This window comes from Haliotis rufescens, unplaced genomic scaffold (assembly GCF_023055435.1).
Source record: "Haliotis rufescens isolate VD_foot unplaced genomic scaffold, xgHalRufe1.0.p SCAF_30, whole genome shotgun sequence".
Lineage (NCBI taxonomy): Eukaryota > Metazoa > Mollusca > Gastropoda > Lepetellida > Haliotidae > Haliotis > Haliotis rufescens.
Window position 1 is genome coordinate 4,842,051 of NW_025964002.1, and position 21,934 is coordinate 4,863,984.

General features: G+C 42.2%; 1 protein-coding gene across 1 annotated transcript; it reads left to right on the forward strand.

Annotated features, from left to right (window-relative positions):
• The first annotated feature begins 4,579 nt into the window (after positions 1-4,579).
• Positions 4,580-21,341, forward strand: LOC124116284 (endosome-associated-trafficking regulator 1-like). The gene is made up of 7 exons (XM_046477558.2): positions 4,580-4,766; positions 7,040-7,623; positions 10,504-10,577; positions 14,365-14,476; positions 16,810-16,872; positions 17,855-17,988; positions 19,455-21,341. The coding sequence occupies exons 1-7, from the start codon at positions 4,580-4,582 to the stop codon at positions 19,576-19,578; spliced, it is 1,278 nt and encodes a 425-aa protein (XP_046333514.2). The 3' UTR covers positions 19,579-21,341.
• Positions 21,342-21,934: the final 593 nt, after the last annotated feature.

Below are 21,934 nucleotides of genomic sequence, written 5' to 3' on the forward strand. Positions count from 1 at the left end.
TACCACCACCAAATCTGTCAACTTTCTTTATGCAGTTTCATACATAACCAATCTCATTAAAATCAGATCTTAGTTCTCGCTACAGCTAAACAAAGATCTGAGGACATCCCATTACGGGTCACATCAGACCGACCTTGTGCTAACTTTGACCGACCAATGGAATGACCCATCAGAAGGCAGCTTTCTCGTGCTTTATGGGACTATTTTCAAATTGGCGACTACGCTTCGAAACATATTTTGACAAATTCTCGATTACAAATTTGAAACCTGAACAAAAGAACATTCTGGAATGGCTAATAGGTGGTCTAGATTGTATGGATTCAGTCGTTAAACCCGTAATCATCGTTCGGAGTTAAAGTTTTCGAGGTTGCCTGATTAGAAATCACATTCCGACTGTCACTTTCATAATCTGGTAAGCGATGCTCTGATTGGTCGGATGAAAGGTCGGTCTGACGTGACCCGTAATGGGATGTCCTCAGATCTTTGTTTAGCGGTAGCAATAACTAAACATCTGATTTTAATTAGATTGGTACATAACATTCCCGCAACACCTACAAACACGACGTCTACGCATAAAACAGGACTTGTTACTTGTCTCTGTAGAAGTTGTGGCCCTAATCTCTGACCTTGAGACCAGTGATGTCGCAGCCCACGATGCAGGTCCGTCAAAATGACACCTTCAGCGCGTAAACGGTTCCTCACTGTCTGGGCTAATATCCTACACAATCCAGGTATTGCCCTAGTTGTAGAGGTGGCCGTGGTGGTTCTTTAACGTAATAGATTTAACCATATGAATCTGTTCTGTGCTCTAGTAGTAATAGGTGGTCGACCGGAACTGCGAAGGTCTCGTGTTGTCTCGTATGTCTGATAACGGTTCCAGAGTCTTTTGGTGCTTGGTGCTATGTGGATAAACCTGGCAACAGCTGAAGATGATTCTCCAGTTTGCAGTCGGACGGTTGCATTGTTGCGTTGGCCTCCCGCCAGTCGTGGCATGTTTTCGCTGTTCTCTTGCTGTAATGATGGCATGCAAATGAAAACGTTTTTTTCCGCCAACAAGTGATATTGCACGTGCATGTCATGTTGGTGTGTTTCGGCGCCAGGCTCTCACCTGGTTGTGTTTTTTTAGATGTTTCGATCTTTTCACCAAATTTCTGCAGTACCCCATTCTTTCCACACAAATTAATCCCAATTCATGCTGAAATGACCCACTAATTTTTGGCATTAATTTTGTATGGATGTCGGCATCAGTATTTACGATTTTACTACTTTGGCGTTTCTTTTTTTGCAGAGTATGCAATCTTATTTGGTACGCAGATCCCACATTTAAAACACAATTAATGATGTACACAAAAAGTACCTCTATATACTTTATTTGTTCAGTACATTCACTGCTCTATATATATACAATCCAGCCAACCTGCATACTAGACTGGGCAGCTGTCTACATAAAAGTGGTGAGCTTGCGCACCAATGGTGGAACCAGTTTACAACCTACTTGTACAGGTCGGACGGGGTTAGAATGGCCGATCAGATAGTTAGGTTTTATAGTGTGTAATGGTAAGATATAAAACATAATAACTAGACTGGGGATCAGGTCAACAATCAATATATTTTTTGGCTGACTTGAATTTATAATAAACGTTTATATATTAGATGGATCATAGTTCTATAGAGATGATTAAAAAAAAAGACTATTATTTTTTAATTTATTTCTAAAGATTCAACAACAATAATATCTCCATTGATGGTTCACACTGACCATGTACTCCTAACTATTTAGCAATGTTACATGTGATAAAAGATTGATATCTCCTCCTTCATCTGACTGAAATAGCTACTGTGGGCTTTTCAAAAGTAATTCAAGAAAGGCAGGTATACAGTATCCAATATATTCAGCGTTCATTACAGGTGTACAGCATCAAATATATTCAGCGTTCATTACAGGTGTACAGCATCAAATATATTCAGCGTTCATTACAGGTGTACAGCATCAAATATATTCAGCGTTCATTACAGGTGTACGGTATGAAATATATTCTGCAATTTCAGTGTTCATTACAGGTGTACAGTATCCAATATATTCAATGTTCATTACAGGTGTACAGTATCAAATATATTCAGTGTTCATTACAGGTGTACAGTATCAAATATTTAGGAACATTCAGGAAAATAAGGTCATCGTTGAGGATATTAATAAAAGATGCTGCAGGAAAATGTGTGTCTTGGTGTTTCTTAAGTTTCTAACCCTGGAACTATAAAGCGAACGACTATCTCTCAGAAGCTCTCTAATCTGTGCTGCTTTGTTCATAGCTGACGCTTACATAAGCTAGGGCGTTCACGACCAGTTGGCTCCCATTCCCTTCCTTCTCTGTCTCCTGTACAGTTCTGACAGTGGCTGTGGGAGGTCATGTGGTAAAAGTAAAGCGTCTGGAAAAGGCCATGTGGACCAGCACTTCATTATACTGCAGCACAATTTGCTAAGCCATCCGTGTCCGCACTCCGCCGTAACGTCCCTAAACCACTGCGGAAAATACTCACTTACTCCTTTCGACAGCTCACGGATTTTCCCGACTTTTAACGATTTTACCGCATGTGACCCAGATTCGCCCGTACTACGCAACAAGCGAGCATCGACCAGGATAACATTTGCGAATGATATTGTGCATATTTCGACCCCAACTTTGTTTCATTGCCAAATAGATTGAATGTAGGTGAGGTACTGTGAACGATAGTGGAGCTATAGATATATATTAGCGCTACATTCCCAAGGCCTCCATCTTTGTCCGGCTTGTGCGGTACAGAGTCTAACAACAGCGCTCCCAAGCATTCCGAGTGTTGTACTTTCATGCAATCAAGATGTCCTTCGTTTTAGGTCCCGACATGGCGAAGTTTCGCATAGAACATTACTGGACAATCCGAGGCAATGACGCCATTATTGTAGATGGTTACAAGTACCGATCTGGAGGCGCAGGCGGTAAAAGTCAACTGTGGCGTTGTGTATTAAAACAGTGCGGTGCCTACTGCAGAACGGACTTAAACGCTACTTGCATTCTCAGGTATAAGTTTTGTCACGAACACCCTGAGACAGCACCGGGTGGTCGGTGTAACCGGAAACGGAAGAAGACGCCTGAAGCGGCGAGCGTCGTGCCATGCAAGCTGTTCAAGAATAGTACCACGTATGGCGATGAGCCTTCTAATCAACAGGAAGACTTCCAGAGTCATGACTTTCAACAATTAAATTGCCAAAATGCTTCAAGAACCGAGGAATATTGTCAGCCCGTGGCACGTGTTAAGTTAGGTGGGTTACAATCTATCATATGGTCTCTGGTATAGTTCAGTTGTCTGCCCCTGGGGTAGCCTGGTGGTTGAAACGTTGGGTCGTCTTGGTGACGGCCTGGCTGCGATCCCCAATGGGTGCAATGTGTGAAGCCCATTCTTTGTGTCCCCCGCCGTACCGTTACTGGAATATTGCTAGAGCGGCGTAAAACATAACTCACCCAAATGAATTTTTAACTAATGTCAATTGAAGCGGTTCGTACGATGAAGGAGACACGGGTAGTTTGGGGCTTTGCAGTGTTGCGTCCCTATGACGTGCCGAGATCCAATGTTTTTGGGTACCAATTCCAAATTTCCATGTCCTTGGTTTGTCAGCACCAAATCCATCATGCGGTAGGACTTCCGCCCGTATCAAAACCCTAAAAAATATATCTAATTAAAAGGGTTGAGCGGTAATGCATACATATGTAACTTTTTGAAGAGGGGATACGGGCGGAAGTCTTCCCCAAAACGTTTATAAATAAGCATTTGGGAGGGTAATCTATTTTTTTAGTACGCTCACTGGTGAAAAGTTCAACCCTGCCCCAAAGAACCGTCGTGATAAACACCCATATTCTCAAAAAATTTTTTTATAGGAATTCGGGGTTGTACACACAAACGCGCACGCACACACACGCAGACACACTCACACATAGATAGATATAGATAGATAGATAGATAGATACAGTAAACTACGGTTATAACGAGCACGCTTATAACGAACTAACGGATATAATGAACGAACTTTATAGTCCCGACTGTATGCTGTAGTTATGCTGTATGCTTATAACGAATTACGGTTATAACGAACGAAAATTAGTAGTCCCTTTGAGTTCGTTATAACCGTAGTTTACTGTAGATAGATGTACAGCTACGAATGTCTGTATTTTAAAGTAGCATTGTGTAAGTAAAACCCTTTTTACTTGTCAATCTGTATTATCTGCGCGTATCGAATGTGTATTGTTGCTTGTGTTTGTTTGGGCTTCTATGTTCTAGAAGTTTATGTTTGGATACTTCTGAAACCTTGAAGGGAGAGAAGAGCCGTCTTCATGGCTGACATCGGGGAGTAGTTTGTAATTGTCTATAATTGAAAAGATAATATCTTTGCTAGAATCTACCAACTGTAACTGTACACATTTTTGTGCTATGCTAATATATTCTGTTAATGCCGTTTTGTTAACTACCCATTACGTGCAGTCAATTACTTAGTTCTCTCCTCGATGTAGAAAATGAGCAATAACCGGTCCTTTTAATCACAACAAAAATGGCGGAGGGTGGCGGAGAGGACTCGGAAAATCCATTTTCGTTCAAAAAGTTCGTGAAGAAGAAAGATCACAATCATTCACTGAGTGATGAAGACAAAGATAAAGACGACACGGAAGACATGTTCCTCCTCCCAGACGTGTCGGCGCTGAAGAAAAAGGGGAAGGCAGCGCTGATTGTTGAAGATGGTAGAATCTTATGTCTGTCTATCTCATAACTCGTTGACTGATTAATCTATGGCGCTGTCAAATGACAGGCCGGGGTTGTTTCTGATTGGTATTGACGATGAGTTTCTATAAAGCAGTTCTCAGTCTCACGCTTGTCTAAGGCTTTACTGAATTTTCCTCGGAGATAAGCAAGGGGGAGTCAACGGAAACACTATGACAGATGATCAGGTCGGGGATAACTTGTCAAATTGCCATTCAGTCGAAATATTATCAGCTGATTATAACTCAAACGACGCAAGGGACTGGCCATTTGGTATTATTAGTGGGAGGGAAGAAGGGGGTGGTCACTAAAACATATGTCAGTCTTCAGGGAGGGTCCTAAAAAATAAACACATATTTGGGGAGGGTCATGAAAAAATGGACAGTTCATGTGAAAATATAAAGTGCTATGCATTTCGTCCTTTCAGAGAGGGTCACAATAAAAATGTATCTTCGAGGTATGGATTTTCGAGCTCCTGAGAAGTGATAAATATTGATTAGATGTCTTATGACCATCCCAACGCACTACATTTAAGCCTTACCTTTGAGGGGGCGGTCGGATAGCCTAGTGGTTAAAGCGTTTGCTCGTCATGCTGAAGACCCGGGTTCGATTCCCTACATGGGTACAATGTGTGAAGCCCATTTCTGGTGTCCCCCGCCATGATATTGCTGGAATATTGCTAAAAGCGGCGTAAAACCATATTCACTCACTCACTCACTGGTCACTCACTTACCTTTGAGAACATTTATTGCTGTTAAGACATGGATGGTCAAATAACCATGTCTTGTTAATTTTATGGTGATAATGCCCAATCTCATTAAAATCAGATCTTAGTTCTCACTATTGCTAAACAAAGATCTGAGGACATCCAATTACGGGTCACATCAGAAGGACCTTTCATCTGACCAATCAAAGCATCGCTTCCCAGATCATGAGAATGACAGTTGGAATGTGTTGTCTAATCATGCAACCTTGAAAACTTTAACACGGGGTATTCCGAACGACTCTCTCTTCCGTGGGATAAACATTTGAACGGAGCAGGCGTTGCACAGTATGTGGGAAGCACTGCCATACAATCTCAACCATATATTAGACATACCAGAATGTTCATTTGTTTAGTTTTCAAAATATTAATCGAGAACTTTGTCAACATATCTAAGCGTGGTCTGAAATGGAAGTCGCCAGGTTGAAAAGAGTGCTGTAAACCTCGAGAAAGCTGCTTTCTAATTTGCTGATGTCGACTTCTTGTTAGTCATTTTGTAAACCAACAGGTGTATAATATCATGAAAATGTGATATTTGCCATGGCAATAATTACAGAGATGCATAAATGGGCTCTATAATAATGATGCTGCACACCCCTCCAGGATTCGTTTTAACTGTTGCTCAGAATGAATATTATTTTATGAATGGCATGGTTAACAGGACCACAAGACAACTTGTCAGTGTTAAGACAAGGAGTGGGACTACTCAAGCCATTGATAAAAATGTTTAATATTTCCATAGAATGTTTAATTCTTATGCATCCGCCAGGATGTAGTTTATGTTTTTCATAAAAAATCATGCCTTTGTACATACTGGATGCACATGTCGTCTTACTGTATGTGTCACATATAAACACGGAGCAAGGTGTACCTGCTTAAGATTCTAACCTTTTCTAAAGCTATCATTTAGGGAATAACATGGGGAATTCAAAGATTTATCTGGACCTGCTCAGAGGCCGATATTTATCCAGACTATCTAAGTCTGCAGCAAATGATAGTAAAAATTCCCAATTTAAATTTAAACTTTCCAATTCTTTTGAATTTATGAAAATATGAAATTTTAAATAATCAAAGTTTAAACAATATCATAATTTTGTCCCAATTTGTTTGTTTGTTTGGAATCCTAGATAATTCCCTGGAAGTACCGATTATCTGTCCCAAGTCATGAATAATCACTGGCAATGGCAAGTCCTATATATTTTGTTTGTTCTGAGTGAAAATGTATGCACACTGATAAATATGTGTGTTTCACCACATTTTTCATTCTAGCAATTGTTGTAAGAGTGTAACTGCTGTTGCATAATGTCTTCCGAGACTTTGTTAACAAGTCAGTCTCGTTAGACTTCTCAATGCTATCAGCCAAGCTGAATAAATGAATGCCAACAATAGGACAGCAAACACAAAGATTAGACAAAATGGTATGTACATACCAACTTGTAGTTGGTGTATATTTATAACATGATAAAAGGTTACTTTCTTCTTATTTCCCAGAGCCCCAGGCCACTCCAGCCAAGAAAGGCAGTGATGAAAATCCATTTTCCTTTAAGAAGTTTTTGTCTGGCCCTCAAACTAGTGGTGCAAGACCAAAGTCAGGAACGTCTCCCCGATCAAGGAGTAATGCCCCTGACTTTGCCAGCGATCTCCCAGATTTTGTACAGGATCATTTTCTTGACGAGACCCAAATAAAGAAGGAGCGCATAACCAGAAACCCGGATCTTGATCTTCCTGACTTTGCTCTGACTACAAACGTCGATGACAATGTCAGTGCCTCTGGTCAGACCATGACCCAGTCACTGTATGATGGCGGTGACCTGCCTGATATTGGTGGCAATGGTACAGAAAATGGTGACCATCACTTAGAAAACAGTGATGAGTCCACAAGGAACAGACCAACAATGCCATCTAGTATATCCAGTCTTCCAGACTTCTTGTCAGACGGGGCAATGAACAATACAGAACTGTTCAATGGTCACAGTAATGGAGGGAGTGACGGTTCTGTGCACGGTGCTCAGAGAGGAGTGCGGGATGTGTCATCCTTGGAGGTTCATGGAGACTTGGAACTGGAGAACAGAAGAGTAAGTTGTATACTGGTTTACCTGCTTCTATCTCACAATAGGCAGGGGTAGAAACTAACATATTTAGTCCACTAGTCCTTATAATGATAACATATAGCAAAACCCTTAAAAATGGCAAATTTCTACTAGTCCTCATGATATCTTAACTATTGGGCAGTTTGGCAAGGACTACAGGACTAGTGCCAATTTCTAACGGTGATGGGGATTGCGGGTTAGAATTGGTCCACAGAAACCTATGCTGGTCTTAAGAGGCAACTAAATGGACCAGATGGTCAGACTCAACAACTTACCCCAATGGTGTGGATCATTGCTGTCATGTATCAATCACTGCGAGACAGTGTCTATCTCTCCGTGGGGATTCCGGGTTAGAATAGGTCTCCTGCAACCTATGCTGGTTTGTGAGAGGCAACCAAATAAATCAGATGGTCAGACTTAATGACTTACCCCAATGGTATGGATCATTGCTGTCATATATCAATCACTGCGAGACAGTGTCTATCTCACCTTTGGGACTCCAGGTTAGAATAGGTCTCCTGCAACCTATGCTGGTTTGTAAGAGGCAATCAAATAGGATTCCGGGGTAGAATAGGTCTTCAGCAACCCATACTTGCCGTAAAAGGCAACTATGCTTGTCGTAAAAGGCGACTAACGGGATCGGGTGGTCAGGCTCACTGACTTGGTTGATGCATGTCATCGATCCCAATTGCGTTGATTGATGCTCATGATGTCAATCACTGGATTGTCTGGTCCAGACTCGATTATTTTACAGACCGCCGTCATATAGCTGGAATATTGCTGAGTGCGGCGTTAAACAACAAACAAACAACAAAAAACAATCAAATAGATCAGATGGTCAGACTTAATGACTTACCCCAATGGCGTGGATCATTTCTCACAATATCAATCACTGGATTGTCTGGTCGTGCCTATTATTTACAGGCTGCCAGAAAAAAGCTGGAGTGTTGCTGAGTGGGGGCATTGACATGATTAACAAGAAACAAATCAGTTGACCATCCGATCCATTATTCATCTCTTACAACCAGCAGAGGTTGCTGGGGACCTTTTCTAACCCGGAATCCCCATGGTGAGATAGACATGTAGGTTTTTTCGTGCGTGCTATGAATTTAAATGATGCCAACTAGAACTGCAGAAGAATAAGTTTGATTCATCATCAAACAGATTTCACCAAGGCTGGCCACCTGGTAATTAGGAGTTGTAATTTTGCCCCCTTCCTTGTCTTTGAGATAGATAATGTTATTTCACAAAATGCATTGTGACTGCAATATGGACAAGTTTTCTCAGAAACTACTGAAGTTAGCTTATGTAAGAGATACTTATCAAGACTGAGTTTGAGAATTGATGCCATAAGTTATTTTTTTCCAGAGAAGGTGCCTTTTGTGTGTTCTAATTTCACATTTAATCATCTTTTCTGACGACATAAAGCGATCCTAGTGCCTATCTCTTCTTAAGGCTTCATGGGACGCTTTTCTATAGTTTATATTCACTGACCGCCTCCGTGGTCTAGTGGTAGAGCGTCCGGCCGGAGAGCGGAAGGTCCAGGGTTCGATCCCTGGCTGCGTCATACCAAAAGACGTTAAAAGATGGTACTTGCTGTTACCCTGTCTGGCGCTCGGCATTAAGGGGTTAAAACAAGGACTGGTCGGCTCGAGTCAGTATACTGTGTCTGAGTGGGGTATTCATGTTAAACTGCGGCATGGTATCTCAGTGAGCTAGCACTATAAATCGGCATCAGTCCGGACTAGTACAAGCAGCCACACATACACACACACGTACATGCACGTCGCTATATAAGTGCAATATTGGACGCGACGTTAAACCCCATTTCATCTCACCTTTATAGTCACTACTATATGAACAAAGAAAATTCTTGTGACCCTATGGTGGGGTATGGTGATCACGCTGTGTTCTTGTTCACTTATGAATACCCAATTTTCTGTTGTAAATCAAACTGTGCTGTAAGCATGTTCACACACTTTTGGTTTCCTACAGTCAACATTGTCACAAGCTCTTTTTGAAATATTAGATTTCTTCACACGCCCTTCTGGTTCAGGGAACTTATATGTGTGTCACTGCTATTTTGCCTGTGCTATTGGCACTAAAAATGCTAAAGTACAAGGAATTTTGAACCCTGGTACCTATTCTAGCCGGAACTGAGTGAATGTGAGGAATATAATCCAAGCTGTATGGGGTGAATTTAACATCAGTTTCCCTGGTGATGAAATTAGCAATATTCCAGCTAAATGATGGTGGTGGAAAAAAGTGTGTAAAATGATGGTAAATGATGGTGTCTGTAAATAGTGTGTAAAAAATCAAGACAGTGATTGACCAGACAGTCCAGTGATTGACATCATGAACATCGATTTCACGCAATTGGGATATGACATGCATCAACCAAGTAAGCAAGCCTGACCACCCAATGCCGTTAGTCGCCTCTTATGACAAGCATAGTTGCCTTTTACAGCAAAACATGGGTTGGTGAAGACCTATTCTGCTCGGGATCTTCAGGGGAAGTCTATGGGAGGGACAGGTGAATTATGGCACCTGAAATGTTGTATGGAAATTGGATATTATTTCAGTTATAGCTGCAAAACTAGATATTTGTTTACTTAAAACTATGTGTCTCAACACTATTTTTTTGTAATTGTCAAAAATGTTTCAGCTTCAACGTTTGTGCCAAGTTTGTTCTCCACCACTATGTCTCCTACAACAAATTTGACAAGTTATGGTTTTGTTAAGTGTCCCCTTTGTCAAGTGGCCAGGGTCAATATACATCTACTAATCAAGTCTTGATTGAAAGTAGAAGAAGCACACATGGTCAAAATCATTATGAATGAATGGCATACCAATTGTTGATTTCAGTTACGAGAAGAGAATCAAAAGTTGAAACAGACAGTTGATGATACCAAAAAGTTAGCTGTTAAAGAAACAGAACGGTAAGAGCGGTCACATGAGGGATTGTTACATTATATCCTCATTGTTAGTGTGAATCTGATCTGGTGTCCTCTGCTAAATAAATATTTGTTTACTTAAAACTATGAGTCTAAACACTATTTTGTTTTATAATAAATGACTTGAATGTGTCAATATATATTACTTGCACCTGTGTCGTGGTATATGTCTAACTGTCCTCCCCAGTGTCATGGTATATATGTACCTGTCCTCACTAGAGTGTCGTGGTATATATGTAACTGTCCTCCCCAGTGTCGTGGTATATATGTACCTGTCCTCCCCAGTGACGTGGTATATATGTAACTGTCCTCCCCAGTGTCGTGGTATATATGTAACTGTCCTCCCCAGTGTCGTGGTATATATGTAACTGTCCTCCCCAGTGTTGTTGTATAGATGTAACTGTCCTCCCCAGAGTGTCATGGTATATATATGTAACTGTCCTCCCATGTGTTGTTGTATATATGTAACTGTCCTCCCCAGTGTTGTTGTGTATATGTAACTGCCCTCCCCAGTGTTGTGGTATATATGTAACTGTCCTCCCCAGTGTTGTTGTATAGATGTAACTGTCCTCCCCAGAGTGTCATGGTATATATATGTAACTGTCCTCCCCAGAGTGTCATGGTATGTATGTAACTGTCCTCCCCAGTGTTGTTGTATATATGTAACTGCCCTCCCCAGTGTTGTGGTATATATGTAACTGTTCACCCACATGTTGTGGTATATATGTAACTGTCCTCCCCAGTGACGTGGTATATATGTAACTGTCCTCCCCAGTGTTGTTGTATAGATGTAACTGTCCTCCCCAGTGTTGTTGTATATATGTAACTGTCCTCCCCAGTGTTGTTGTATAGATGTAACTGTCCTCCCCAGAGTGTCATGGTATATATATCATTATATGTAACTGTCCTCCCATGTGTTGTGGTATATATGTAACTGTCCTCCCATGTGTTGTGGTATATATGTAACTGTCCTCCCATGTGATGTTGTATATATGTAACTGTCCTCCCCAGTGTTGTTGTATATATGTAACTGTCCTCCCCAGTGTTGTGGTATAAATGTAACTGTCCTCCCATGTTTAGTGGTATATATGTAACTGTCCTCCCAAGTGTCATGGTATATATGTAACTGCCCTCCCATGTTTTGTGGTATATATGTAACTGTCCTCCCCAGTGTTTTTGTACATATGTAACTGTCCTCCCCAGTGTTGTTGTATATATGTAACTGTCCTGCCCAGTGACGTGGTATATATGTAACTGTCCTCCCCAATGTTGTGGTATATATGTAACTGTCCTCCCCAGTGATGTTGTATATATGTAACTGTCCTCCCCAGTGTTGTTGTATATATGTAACTGCCCTCCCCAGTGTTGTTGTATATATGTAACTGCCCTCCCCAGTGTTGTTGTATATATGTAACCGTCCTCCCCAGTGTCATGGTATGTATGTAACTGTCCTCCCATGTTTTGTGGTATATATGTAACTGTCCTCCCAAGTGTCATGGTATATATGTAACTGCCCTCCCATGTTTTGTGGTATATATGTAACTGTCCTCCCCAGTGTTTTTGTACATATGTAACTGTCCTCCCCAGTGTTGTTGTATATATGTAACTGTCCTGCCCAGTGACGTGGTATATATGTAACTGTTCACCCACATGTTGTGGTATATATGTAACTGTCCTCCCCAGTGATGTGGTATATATGTAACTGTCCTCCCCAGTGACGTGGTATATATGTAACTGTCCTCCCCAGTGTTGTTGTATATATGTAACTGCCCTCCCCAGTGTTGTGGTATATATGTAACTGCCCTCCCCAGTGTTGTTGTATTGATGTAACTGTCCTCCCCAGAGTGTCATGGTATATATATGTAACTGTCCTCCCCAGTGTTGTTGTATATATGTAACTGCCCTCCCCGGTGTTGTGGTATATATGTAACGGTCCTCCCCAGTGTTGTTGTATATATGTAACTGTCCTCCCCAGTGTTGTTGTATAGATGTAACTGTCCTCCACAGAGTGTCATGGTATATATATGTAACTGTCCTCCCCAGTGTTGTTGTGTAGATGTAACTGTCCTCCCCAGAGTGTCATGGTATATATATCATTATATGTAACTGTCCTCCCATGTGTTGTGGTATATATGTAACTGTCCTCCCATGTGATGTTGTATATATGTAACTGCCCTCCCCAGTGTTGTGGTATATATGTAACTGTCCTCCCCAGTGTTGTTGTATAGATGTAACTGTCCTCCCCAGAGTGTCATGGTATATATATGTAACTGTCCTCCCCAGTGTTGTTGTATATATGTAACTGCCCTCCCCAGTGTTGTTGTATATATGTAACCGTCCTCCCCAGTGTTGTGGTATAAATGTAACTGTCCTCCCCAGTGTTGTGGTATATATGTAACTGTCCTCCCCAGTGTTGTGGTATAAATGTAACTGCCCTCCCAGTGTTGTGGTATATTTGTAACTGTCCTCCCCAGTGACGTAGTATCTATGTAACTGCCCTCCCCAGTGTTGTTGTATATATGTAACTGCCCTCCCCGGTGTTGTGGTATATATGTAACGGTCCTCCCCAGTGTTGTTGTATATATGTAACTGCCCTCCCCAATGATGTGGTATATATGTAACTGTCCTCCCCAGTGTTGTTGTATAGATGTAACTGTCCTCCACAGAGTGTCATGGTATATATATGTAACTGTCCTCCCCAGTGTTGTTGTATATATGTAACTGTCCTCCCCAGTGTTGTTGTATAGATGTAACTGTCCTCCCCAGAGTGTCATGGTATATATATCATTATATGTAACTGTCCTCCCATGTGTTGTGGTATATATGTAACTGTCCTCCCATGTGATGTTGTATATATGTAACTGCCCTCCCCAGTGTTGTGGTATATATGTAACTGTCCTCCCAGTGTTGTGGTATATTTGTAACTGTCCTCCCCAGTGACGTAGTATCTATGTAACTGCCCTCCCCAGTGTTGTGGTATATATGTAACTGTCCTCCCCAGAGTGTCATGGTATATATGTAACTGTCCTCCCCAGTGTTGTGGTATAAATGTAACTGTCCTCCCAGTGTTGTGGTATATTTGTAACTGTCCTCCCCAGTGACGTAGTATCTATGTAACTGCCCTCCCCAGTGTTGTGGTATGTATGTAACTGTCCTCCCATGTTTTGTGGTATATATGTAACTGTCCTCCCCAGTGTTATGGTATATATGTAACTGTCCTCCCCAGAGTGTCATGGTATGTATGTAACTGTCCTCCCATGTTTTGTGGTATATATGTAACTGTCCTCCCAAGTGTCATGGTATATATGTAACTGTCCTCCCCAGTGTTGTTGTATATATGTAACTGTCCTTCCCAGTGTTGTTGTATATATGTAACTGTCCTGCCCAGTGACGTGGTATATATGTAACTGTCCTCCCCAATGTTGTGGTATATATGTAACTGTTCACCCACATGTTGTGGTATATATGTAACTGTCCTCCCCAGTGATTTGGTATATATGTAACTGTCCTCCCCAGTGTCGTGGTATATATGTAACTGTCCTCCCCAGTGTCGTGGTATATATGTAACTGTCCTCCCCAATGATGTGGTATATATGTAACTGTTCTCCCCAGTGTCGTGGTATATATGTAACTGTCCTCCCCAAAGATGTGGTATATATGTAACTGTCCTCCCCAGTGTTGTGGTATATATGTAACTGTCCTCCCCAGTGTCGTGGTATCTATGTAACTGTTCTCCCCAATGATGTGGTATATATGTAACTGTCCTCCCCAGGGTGTCTGAGCTGCTGAAGCAGATGGAGAGACAGCAGAAGAAGGAGGCAGAGGAGACGGCGGTGATGGAGCGAGCCGTGCAGCAGGTGGAGGCCAACCTTGTCACCACCACGGTCAGTAGCACATCAGAGAGTCGCCCTGGGGAGGTATAGTAACACCATGGGGTGACGTAACGTCTGATATGGAGAAAATGGGGACACACCTATGGGAGTCTGTTGTAGCCTTTCTAATAGAGGGATTTGGGGGTCTGTTGTAGCCTTTCTAATACAGTGATTATGAGAGTACAAAATTGGGGGTCTGTTGTAGCTGTTCTTATAGAGAGATTTGGGAGCCTAGTGTAGCCCTTCTAATAGAGGGACTGTGGGGACACACCTTTGGGAGCCTGGTGTAGCCCTTCTAATAGAGAGACTGTGGGGCCACACCTTTGGGAGTCTGGTGTAGCCCTTCTAATAGAGAGACTGTGGGGACACACCTTTGGGAGTCTGGTGTAGCCCTTCTTATAGAGGGACTGTGGGGACACACCTTTGGGAGCCTGGTGTAGCCCTTCTAATAGAGGGACTGTGGGGACACACCTTTGGGAGCCTGGTGTAGCCCTTCTAATAGAGAGACTGTGGGGCCACACCTTTGGGAGTCTGGTGTAGCCCTTCTAATAGAGGGACTGTGGGGACACACCTTTGGGAGTCTGGTGTAGCCCTTCTAATAGAGAGACTGTGGGGCCACACCTTTGGGAGCCTGGTGTAGCCCTTCTAATAGAGGGACTGTGGGGACACACCTTTGGGAGCCTGGTGTAGCCCTTCTTATAAAGGGACTGTGGGGACACACCTTTGGGAGCCTGGTGTAGCCTTTCTAATAGAGAGACTGTGGGGACACACCTTTGGGAGCCTGGTGTAGCCCTTCTAATAGAGGGACTGTGGGGACACACCTTTGGGAGCCTGGTGTAGCCCTTCTAATAGAGGGACTGTGGGGACACACCTTTGGGAGTCTGGTGTAGCCCTTCTAATAGAGAGACTGTGGGGCCACACCTTTGGGAGTCTGGTGTAGCCCTTCTAATAGAGGGACTGTGGGGACACACCTTTGGGAGCCTGGTGTAGCCCTTCTAATAGAGGGACTGTGGGGACACACCTTTGGGAGTCTGGTGTAGCCCTTCTAATAGAGAGACTGTGGGGCCACACCTTTGGGAGTCTGGTGTAGCCCTTCTAATAGAGGGACTGTGGGGACACACCTTTGGGAGCCTGGTGTAGCCCTTCTAATAGAGGGACTGTGGGGACACACCTTTGGGAGCCTGGTGTAGCCCTTCTAATAGAGGGACTGTGGGGACACACCTTTGGGAGCCTGGTGTAGCCCTTCTAATAGAGGGACTGTGGGGACACACCTTCGGGAGCCTGATGTAGCCCTTCTAATAGAGGGACTGTGGGGACACACCTTTGGGAGTCTGGTGTAGCCCTTCTAATAGAGGGACTGTGGGGACACACCTTTGGGAGTCTGGTGTAGCCCTTCTAATAGAGGGACTGTGGGGACACACCTTTGGGAGCCTGGTGTAGCCCTTCTAATAGAGAGAAGCCCTGTCCAAGGCCATCTGCTTGACATGGAAGCAAAATCATTGAAAGGTGATCTCTGATTGGCTTAAAAAAACATGTATCATTGTCCCCCGCCGCGCGAAAGCGCGAAGCAGGGGATATAGTATTCACGACCGTCCGTACGTCCGTCCGTACGTCCCACCTGTTTGTTGCCGCGATATCTCAAGAACTAAACACTGGATTGTCTTAATATTTGGAACTATGGTGTATATACAGACTCCGCAGACACCAGTTGGTTTTGGTGACCTTGACCCCATTTTCAAGGTCACAGCAGGCATATCTGCTTTTGGAGTTGGAAAACGGTGTTGCCGCGATATCTCAAGAACTAATCGCTGGATTGTCTTCCTATTTGGTACTAGGGTGTATATACGGACTCCGCAGACACCAGTCGGTTTTGGTGACCTTGAGCCCATTTTCAAGGTCACAGCAGGTAAATCTGCTTTTGGAGTTGGAAAGCGGTGTTGCCGCGATATCTCAAGAACTAATCGCAGGATTGTCTTAATATTTGGAACTATGGTGTATATACAGACTCCGCAGACACCAGTCGGTTTTGGTGACCTTGACCCTATTTTCAAGGTCACAGCAGGCAAATCTGCTTTTGGAGTTGGAAAACGGTGTTGCCGCGATATCTCAAGAACTAATCGCTGGATTGTCTTCATATTTGGTATTTTGGTGTATATACAGGCGGGGGACATTTCGTCACTTCTGTGACAAATACTTGTTTTGATTGGGTTAACTGTAGGAAAGGTCAGACGTTGACAGAGAGAGGTATTGAGATTGGATAATTGTAGTGCCTACTTGGATCCAAGGTCCCAGGCTGGTTAACTATTTGTCAACATGGTTGTCTAAATATTTATTATTTATTTCAGCAAAGAGCAGTTAAGGCAGAAAACACAGTGGCTAAATTACGACAAGAAGTGAAAACATTGCAGGTGTGTATAACAGGGAGTTAGCTGTTGTGTTGGCCAGTAGATCCTATGCAATTATCATTGCCTCTCTGGCAGTCTTCTGCTAGAGTCTAGTTTTAACCATATTTACTTTTGACTTTTTATCATTTTTGGGACCACAACTATCCTGGGAACAAATTAGTTTATGCCTGTCAAAAGGAGTGGCCCACGATTCCGACTTTGTCACCTACCAATACATAGGGTGGTGAGTGATAAGCTGAATGATGCCTTTTGCAGTCACAATGTTTTGAAATTTAGATTTTTAGCATGTCAATATGACAAGTAGGACATATACATGTACAGATGTGGGTGTGTTTGTTCCCAGTGCATCTCTTAACCCTTTCAGTGTTTGTGAAACTTTGGAGGCTGCACAGTGAGCAAGTGGCCATCTTGTACCATCTGCTGTGCAGGAATTTATTTTATTTCGATTTTGTTTCTATGTTTCCAAGGGAACTAGTAGGTCTTACCTTGAAATGAAGGTAGAGTTCATTTCCTTATCAGTACAGGACTCAGATATGTGACAGATACAGATGTACTTTGGGTTTTTTTTGTATGAACATTTATAAGGGTGGAGCATATTGATGTCTCTATGTTCTGGTGATTTGTTGAATTCTCTGTCATTAAGCTATCCAAAGTGACGTTAAGCCTAACACATTTGCAAATAAAAGACCTGTGAAGATCTGAGTTAGAATAGAGCTTTAGCAACCAATACTTGCTGTAAAAAGCAACTATGCTTGTCATAAGAGGCGACTAATGGGATTTGGTGGTCAAGCTCACTGACTTGGTTGATGCGTGTCATCGTATCCCAATTGCAGGGATTGATGCTCATGATGCAATCGCCAGATTGTCAGGTCCAGACTCGATTACTTAATGACCGCTGTCGTACAGCTGGAACAATGCTGAGTGCGGCTTAAAACAACAAACAAAAAAGACAAAAGACACTTAAAGTAACTGTATAATTTTACAGAACAAGATATCAGCTTTACAAAGAGACAGGGACTCTTCAAGCACTGAGGATGGTTTGTCTGCGATCCGGGAGAGAACCAAGTACGCCTCCGACCAGCTGGCTGCCGCAGCTGACACAGGAGAACAGACAATCAAGTGAGTCCCAGGCACTGCCTTCCTTTATCTAAGACCAGTCCACAGGACTAGTGCAAACCTTATGTCACTAGTCCTTCGAGTTAGTAGCTAGTCCTGCTTGAATGAGTTAAAAATGTTAACAATGTTTGTATTTTCTCCAAGAGAACTGGTTCAGAATGATAGCCCTTAAATGCTACTAGATGTATACTTGACCTCTGCACAAGTTAGTAGTCGCGGACTAGCAGACTTGCACTATTTTGTCGAAGGCTGCAGGCAGTGTTTCACTCAGTGAGGCAGAAGAGATCGTTGTTGTGTCAGCACAACATATATTTGCCACAGGTAAAAGAAATACTGACCTGTTCACTAACCAAATTAAGCAACTTTACCCTTAGACAGTTGTAGAATACAGAAAGTCCCTGGGTACATATCTGTAGTGTCCCATAGGAAGATCCAGAGGAGGGTTCAGTGATTGAAATTGCTTTTTCATCTTTGATACCATATACAGTGTATAGGATTTTCCTGAAAATTCCGAGGTATGAAAATATAATGGAATATTTTCAATTTTTAACTCGAGCAAGTAATTGTTCTGCGTTGGTCTGAACTTGCATAATTATTTTTGGAATGGGATATGTTTAAAGTTGTATTGACTTATGGTAAAGATAGTGTGTCATCATGGTCATGGCTTTTTGAGACAAAATATATTGATTGTGCAGCATTTGAAATGCACGCAAGCCTGCAACTACAAAATTAACTACTACTGTGAACTCCTCTGCCAAGTTGCATATGAGGGCTGTGATTCTGAACCAGTTCCCAATGCTTCAGTTTTAATACAAATTGGAACTGACTAAAACTGACAGTAGTAAACATGTTGTCTCCTTCAAGCAAGGGGCGGTCAGGTAGCCTAGTGGTTTGCACGTCACGCCGAAGACCCGGGTTCGATTCTCGACATGGATACAATGTGTGAAGCCCATTTCTGGTGTCCTCCGGCGTGATATTGCTGGAATATTGCTAAAAGTGGCATAAAACCATACTCACTCACTCACTCCTTCGAGCAGGCTCTGCTGATGTGTCATCACACCATGGCATGTTGATCATAGTCAGCCACTGTTTGCCTGGCCAAGACTTGAATTACAGGATGCCCTGATGTACCATATTTCCTCTATTACATGTTGGGTCCCTAATACACACCGGACTCCAACTGACACTGGGTTTTACGCACTGTAACCTTTTACGGCTGTAGAATTGTGGTTCAGTAAGGTATTGAGTTGCCACTGCGCCAGCAGTAAACAGAAGAGATGCCAGGCCTCTAAAAGTAAAAGATGCCGAGTTAACTACTTGGACAAAATTAGTAGATGTCCAGGCATCTAATAGATGAAATACGGTAGTTAAAACATTGCTGACTGAAGTCATAACACAACAAACAGATGGAATAAAGGAGCATGTTTGTGTTGTTGCATAAGCATTAATCAAAGCATTTGTACTTTCAGACAACTATTGACGGGAGTAGACAAGCTCCGCCTCTTGTCCCAAGTCCTAGCGTCCATCGACAAGATAACAGATGCCCCAGAGGAAGAGAATGCTGAGTCAGCACAGTCCTCCCACAACACATGACATCACGCAGCATGACCACACACTCTAGTCCACATCCACTGGTCAAAACCCTACACACCTGGTTGTTACAGGCGTACAATGGTCACGTTTCCCACACACCTGGTCGTTACAGGCGTACAGAGGTCACGTTTCCCACACACCTGGTCGTTACAGGTGTACATAGGTAACGTGTTTACAACACACCTGGTCGTTACAGGTGTACAGAGGTCACGTTTCTCTGGTCGTTACAGGCATACATAGGTAACGTGTTTCATACACACCTGGTCGTTATAGGTGTACAAAGGTCACATGCTTTTGAGCATCCTCTGTGATACAGTGTATTATATCTCACTCTATTGCTGTATATGCCCTGAACCCATTTCACCATCATAACTTCATTTCGGCAGTGACGTCACCTGCTCCACCTCTATATGCATGGAATTTCTTTCACTTATCAATCACCGAACAATAATACTAATTCTTTTACATCCTGTTTTTTGGCTGTTATCACACTAGGATATCTTTATATGTTTCCACCAGAAGTCCTCTTCACTGTCAACTATCCACAACAAGTTGTGCATGTAATAGTATCTTGCTATCTTGCTACTCCAGACGCATGTGCAGGGTAGAAAAACCTTGCAGTGTGTGCTGGTGACAACATTGTGAAGAGTGTCATAAATTCTTTTTCTGAAGTTGTCTGCAGCACATCATTTGGTAGTCACACACTGTTTAATCAATAATTAAGCAGACATTAACTGCTCCACCCTCTATGCACAGAATTTGTTTGGTTGGTTGAGCGTGAAATAACCAACCAATGAAAATCACTCTTGTAAAAAAGAGGTTGACATAGATCTACATTCAATCAATATAAATTTTATTATGAAAACTTAAAAATAGACTTTTATGTGGCAAATATGTTTTCTGGGGTATTACAATTTGGGGAGGGAAGTCCTTACGCTACTGGGCGCTCCCAGTTGTATTTGAGATGTTACCCATCGTACGAGTTGAGTACTGCTTGTTTCAATTATGAAAGAAAAGTAGCGTTGATTGGAAAGCTAGTTTTTACCCAGTGTACTTCGAAATGTACTTCAACAGAGATATCATAATGAATGAGTCCAGGGTATTTACCATATCAGAATGTAGATATAATACACTGCATTATCAAGGATAGCTGTTTCCTTTCCTCGTTGCCAGGATGGGGTAGCTCAGTGGGTGTGCTGCTCAATCATCAATCCTGGGTTTTACTCCCCACATGGGTACAAGTTTTCCTGCTGTGATATTGCTTCAATATTGGTAATAGTGACTTAACCGTACTCCATCATGTATTTATTGTAGCTTGACATCTTTCAAACAGTGAAAAGTGTTAAAGAATAATATGTTCAGTCTGTGCCAAAAATGTTTGCCTTTACCAGCCCGGACTTGGCTTTTCAGAGATTTTAGTGTTAAATGGACTAATACTAGCTGAATTTTCAAATGCAATCTGTAGCAAACATGATAGTGAATTGTTACTATGCATCATTACTGTCATCTTCCTGAGGCAAGGGAGTTAACTGACTATTAAAGTCCAGTTTCCACCCTTACCGATCTAAGCTGGAATTTCTGGGCTCGATCATAGCGCCAACAGTGGCTATTATGAGTTATGTCCCTTCTATGTCGTATTGACCTATCAGATCCCCCTCTCATATCACTTGCATTTGCTTTAAACAAAATGGCAGCGCCCAGTCAAGACGATCTGATTAATAATCAAAATCTGTATTGTAATTAAATGGGTCTTCATGAAGTTCAACAAACTGGCCGAACTGGTGGTACACATGCTTTGCTCATCCTCAAATCGACTGAAATCTGCAAGGCACTTTACGAACTGAAAGTCGATTTCTTTATGCGATTTTGGTTGGACTATGCGTAGACTCGTTAGTCCAGCCAAACTATAACTCCATAGTTCCAGCCTAGTTCGGCGAGGATGAAAACTGGACTTTTACAGTCAGTTAACTCCCTTGCCTCGGGAAGATGCATTACTGTAAACTGGTTCCTTACACAAAGTGAAGCTTGTTTTTCAAATGGATTTAACAAATACCAATCACTATTACAGTCTGAGCCATAAACGTTTTAGTGCCAGACTAATGATACCAAACGAAATAGTCCATGTCATCCATCTGTACCATCTGCAGCAGATGTCTCTAAAAATTCCCAAATTAGAATTCAGTCATGTTATATTTTGAATTAAAGTTATGGCTCTGCAGAGTTGACTTGCATTTCACTGACAACAGGACCAATAAACATGGAGTTTTACATTTTTGCATTGAATGAAATAAAAAGATATCCTTCAATATTCGAACTTTTTAGAAAGTCCATCTTGGATAAAATTTATGTTTTTTCC

What these genes read in the sequence shown, in the direction of transcription:
- LOC124116284 (XM_046477558.2), top strand. Translation starts at nt 4,580, where the DNA reads ATGGCGGAGGGTGGCGGAGAGGACTCGGAAAATCCATTTTCGTTCAAA. An exon ending in TGGAACTGGAGAACAGAAGA is followed by an intron (nt 7,624 to 10,503) that starts GTAAGTTGTATA and finishes TGTTGATTTCAG; the next exon opens with TTACGAGAAGAGAATCAAAA. An exon ending in ACAGGAGAACAGACAATCAA is followed by an intron (nt 17,989 to 19,454) that starts GTGAGTCCCAGG and finishes TTGTACTTTCAG; the next exon opens with ACAACTATTGACGGGAGTAG.